Source organism: Perca fluviatilis, chromosome 9 (assembly GCF_010015445.1).
Source record: "Perca fluviatilis chromosome 9, GENO_Pfluv_1.0, whole genome shotgun sequence".
Lineage (NCBI taxonomy): Eukaryota > Metazoa > Chordata > Actinopteri > Perciformes > Percidae > Perca > Perca fluviatilis.
Window position 1 is genome coordinate 36,560,368 of NC_053120.1, and position 5,223 is coordinate 36,565,590.

A 5,223-nucleotide genomic window follows, 5' to 3' on the forward strand; every position below is an offset into this window, starting at 1 on the left:
ACACGAAATGCAAAATGCCTCTCATCTCCTTCAAAATGAAACATTACGTTTGTAAGAATAGCACAGCGTTGTATACAGTAGCATGGAACAAGAAAACAGAAGTACAAACATATGTTAACCAAAGTTATCATTTTTAGAATAAAGAATATGTGTTTGTGTGTATGTGTGTTCCTGTTTAACTATATTCGTGGGGTCCAAAAACCGTGAGTCCAGTATACTTGTGGGGCCCCACAGCTTTGTGGGGCCAAAATGCTGGACAACTTTAAAGGGCTGTTTGAGGGTTAAGACTTGGTTTTAGGATTAGGGATAGAATTAGGTTATGGTTAGGGTCAGGGTAAGGGTTAAGGTTAGGCATTTAGTTGTGATGGTTAAGGTTAGGGTAAGGGGCTAGGGAATGCATTATGTAAAGCACAGGTCCCCACGAAGATAGTGCCACAAACCTGTGTGTGTGTGTGTGTGTGTGTGTGTGTGTGTGTGTGTGTTGTGTGTGTATGTGTATGTATGTGTTTGTGTGTGTGTCTGTGTATGTGTATGTGTGTGTGCGTGTATCGGGGGGGGGGGTCTGATAAAGTCTGATTGATTTATAATGCTGAAATACCACAACACCCAATCAGCAGAACACCTCCGACCCTTTGCAAAATGAAACGCTCTTGCAAAAACTGTACACTAATTTATGAAAAACATATTTTTTTATGAAACACACGTTTCATATGACTTAATTCTGTTTGAACCAGTTTACACACTGCTGTTGCCTACCTTAAACACTTCTAGCAATTCTAATTGTCAGTGATTAGAGTACTGTAAATGAAGTACACAGAAAAAGTGCAAATGTACAATAAGTTCACATTTTTTATAGTACTTAAACGTGATTGGTGTGTCTACAATTAAGCCATCATGTGTTTGCGCACCTGATGGCTGCGTTTCACAGATTTGCTCATTGTTGTGGTAATTTGACAGTGCTTTGGAATTGCAAGGAAGTGACATCATGATATAGCTACTTCTGTGTAATGAATAATAAGTGTGTTTAGTGTTTTTAGTGATAGTGACATTGGGCTTGTAGTGGTGCACATCTGGGCCAATGTTTTGGTCCTTGAGTGTAAGGTTTTGATAATTGTGTAATACTTTTGATTTCAGTGTGTGAGCAATCGTCAAAAACTGTAACACTATAAGACCAGTAAAGCTGACTGGAAAACTGGCAGACCTGGGAGTACCTGGCAGACCTGGGAGTACCTGGTAGACCTGGGAGTACCAACACCCGCCTGAGACTGGATCCTGGACTTTCTGGTAGACAGCCCACGAAGGTGAGGGTGGGAAACGAGGTCTCTGCTAAGCTCACAGCCAGCACAGGAACCCCACAGGGCTGCTGCCTCTGCCCCAAACTCTTTTCTCTGTACACATTTGATTGTGTCTCCACCCAGGACAATAACATCATCATGAGGTATGCGGATAATACAACCATCCTTGGCTTTATTAAAGGGAGGGATGAATCACCATATGACTCACCTTTTTGGAGAAACTCCACCCTGTGTCCCGCTGCGGTTGCCAGACGCCGTGCATGTGGATCAGACTTTGTCGGTGTGTTTTGAGGCGGTGTGAGAGTCCCGTACAGGAAAACAGGAAACATCACTGCCTCTATTGCTGCCACAAGAACCTTTTAAAACACCAAACACAAACACTGAACTGCCCGGGACTTTTCTTTCTCTCTTCCTCCGGGAAATGAAGCTGCCTTCAAGTGTGCTCAGAAACATCCAGATCTGTAGACCAGCTGATCGGAAAACAGTGAATATAAAGTCTACTTGTGCTACGTTGGAGGGTTTAAGAACACAACAGGACATCAGTGACACTCCCACTGCCGAACCACCCTGCGGCGAATCAGCAGATGGCTTCTTTTGTTCTGAATCGGCCCTAAAGTGGGAAGGACATATCACCCCCCACACGTACAATAACAGCTGTTGGAAAATAATAACTCTGTGTGCAATAACACAATGCTTTCTGTGTGCAATAAGATTGATTGCATTTTGATTGTATTTCTTATATTTTTCTAGAGCGGACTCTAGGAGCAACGCACAAAAATTGTACCTGTATGGCCCTGTACCTGTAGCCTGGAAATCCAGACCCAAATCCGAAAGATTAAGGGTCTGGCTCTCTCAGAGAGTAGAGTTCTGACAATACGAGGTATATGCTTTCAGAAAATGTCTAGAATAATAGAATAATCTCAACTCGGTCCACTTTGGAGTTTCAACCACATGTTGTGGTGTTGACCAGCGGATGGATGGAGACAGTGATGGACTGACCATCTGGATTTTGGGCAAATGCCAGAAGGGCTGCGCCCCCCCCATGGACAATAGGATAATTTGTCTTTGGTTATTTTTGATAAGTTATTTTATGCATGCAGCCACAAATATTCAAGATTATACTGCGGCAAAGTGCGTGGAAAGATACATGGGGGTGAATGAGATGAGAGTTATGCGCCCTGAGCAGGTTCAGTTTCCTGAGGAAGACCATGAGCTGTGGTTGAAAACCCTGAAAAAAAATCAAGTGACTGATACAGTGGATATGCATGGACAGAAACCAACTAGAGACAAGTCAGTGATTCGACTGCATTGAACTGCCTCAGTTTGCCTTTGCAAATCATTTCATATTTCATATCCCGTCCACAGTTAATGTTGAGAACATATCTGCTGCTCTCTCACTGATGTTCCTGCTACAAACAGCCCTTTCTCTAGTGGGTGTGATTCTACTTTGGGCTCTATGTTTCTTATCTGTGTTGATGGATGTGGAAAATTCAATTATTGCAATAACACAACTGCGCATGGAAAGTGCCAGCATGGCACGTGCAGTATGAGAGCGTGTAGAGGGGACGCTTTGATGAAGTGATTTCCTGATTTCAGAGGAACAGAACAGCAGTAACGGGGCTTCTGATTTGGCAGGAAGTACAATTTTGGAATTCTAGGTCAGAGTTGAAGCCGTTGTGTCACATGGAATCAACAGACTGTAACTCCAGGTTCCTGTCCATCTATTGGCCAATAAACCAAGTGTTACAGTAACAGGAGAGGGAGAGTATAACGGGAGGGGGGGCAGTGAGAGGAGGCCGGGGGATGGAAAGGTGAATGTAGCACGATATTCCATTCTGCCGCAGCCTACCGGGCGGGGGGGTTACTGCCGTGGAGCCCGAAGCTTGACGCGGGACGTTTCTGGTCTCGAGCACCGCGGATTTACTCCGTCTGGCACGCGCATGATAATATAAATGAATATGGAATGATAACGACCGACGGCGTGAGATGGGCAGGCGTTGACATCAGCTTTAACTTCCCCCGGTGGCGGCTCCGCTTCGAAATGGTAGGAAAACCTGTTCCGGTACAGTAATGTAGTAGTGTCCTTCCTATCGGTGTGCTGCTTCGTGTTTTCCAAAAAAAAAAGACGCAATGCGAGGACCTGAGCGAGTAACGTTACCGTTACCATGAGCTACGCAGCTGAAAGTGGAGCAGACATTTCTCTCGATGCCAGCGAGCCTATATGGCTCTGTTTATCCCCGTGCTCAGTTAGTAGCAGCGTCCGGACATTACAGTCCGAAAGTGACGCTTAGTCCGTGGAGAGAATCTGTCGCTGAATTCCATTCAAAAAGCTGCCGAGTAAAGCATCCCCCGCACGCCGCTCAATGCACAGCTGGCACAACACAGCTGGAAAACAAGGCTGACCTGTCAGGATCCACTCTTACATTCGGCTCACACACGACACCAGAAACACCCCTCACTTTTACACAATCTCAACTTTTAGAGTCGATCAGACGCACTTTGCAGGGCGGATACCAGCACTAAAAAACGGTTATAAAACTTCACATTTTGCGGAGATAAAGAGAGTTTTTTAGTATTTCATGTGCGCCGAATTTACCAAAAGACCATCAAACAGGAGAGGACTGTATGTCGCACACGAGGCGACTCGTGTGTCCGATATTAAACAAGTCGATGTAAAAGTACTACAGTTATGCGTGAAGTTTGGAGCTTCCGACCCCTGGCGGCGGATTAGTTACCGGACAACATATTTTAGTGTGTGTGTGTGTGCGTGTGTCTGTGTGTGTGTGTGCGTGTGTGTGCGCAGTCGCGGGTGAAAGTTGTTGAGTTTTGGGGATTTTGCAAAGAGCGTGCAGCGGCAGGCCACGGGACGGAGGAAGGCCAAGTTGAAGTTCATCTCGAGACTTTTCTCCTGGTCTCTCTCTCTCTCTCTCTCTCTCTCTCTCTCTCTCTCTCTCTCTCTCTCTCTCTCTCTCTCTCTCTCTGTGTGTGTGTGCACGTGCGCGCGTGTGTGTTAGTCAGCAGAAAATGGCCGCAGTTAGAGCCAGCGGGCTGAGTTAGAATGACAGGCCAACAGAGGGCCTCCGGTCCCGGCACATAGTGAGGCAGAGAGAGCCGCTGGGACGGATCAACGCAGAGCTGCAGTGCCGCTGGAAACATCCGCGGCAGATTCCGCTCTGTGCCGCTGTAGAGCCTCCACTCCACGAGCTCCATTAGACAGGACACAGACAGAGAATAATCTGTATTTAACTGACTAACTGAACACAGCACAATGCTGCAATAAAAACACACTGCTGAGGTCTTGATGTGACTGTTTGCTCTTTATTAATGAATTCATTAATTCATTTAGCAACAGCCTTAAATGACAATGAGACTGATATAGCCGTAAAAGTGAAACGGTGTGTGTTTTTTATTAAGCATATGGGCAAAGCAGTTTAAAGATGAAATATGTGTTATTGTAACACTGCAAACCTGTGTGAGATTCACTTTAACACCCACACAGCCTCAGACAGACAGAGTGGTCTGTGGGCTACTTCAGCAGCACAGCGTCACAGTGGAAACAGCCAGCAGTAGGCCTTTATGAAGAGACTACAATAATACCGACTGTTCACATGATGAACCATAACAATAATGCACTCATTGATCTAGTGACAGGGTTCAGGTAGGAAAATCCCATTCTCAATAAAGTATTTATTGGTATTAGTCAGCTGCATTCCCTCATACTGCATATATTTATTTATTTATTGATGGTTTGGCACACATTGGTCATTTGGTCACAGTCACATCCCCTTAATATATATAATATGTGTATTACCCCATTGGTCTTCATATATATAGCCAGATACTGGACTGCATTCTATCCTAATGGTGCTGACTGTGTGGTTGAATTTGATCTCATGTAGGAACAAAAGATCAGTTATAGCAGAGGGTG

The 5,223-nt window shown here is 45.1% G+C and overlaps 1 protein-coding gene across 4 annotated transcripts in view; it reads left to right on the forward strand.

Annotated features, from left to right (window-relative positions):
• The first annotated feature begins 3,086 nt into the window (after positions 1-3,086).
• Positions 3,087-5,223, forward strand: part of nfic (nuclear factor I/C) — a 30,987-nt gene continuing 28,850 nt past the window's right edge. For 2 of the 4 annotated variants that reach the window (XM_039810548.1, XM_039810546.1), the window contains exon 1: positions 3,087-3,339. In XM_039810548.1, coding sequence (XP_039666482.1) covers positions 3,259-3,339 — 81 coding nt within the window. In that variant the 5' untranslated portion in view covers positions 3,087-3,258. The remainder of the gene's footprint in view (positions 3,340-5,223) is intronic. The other 2 variants (XM_039810550.1, XM_039810549.1) reach the window with 1 other exon arrangement.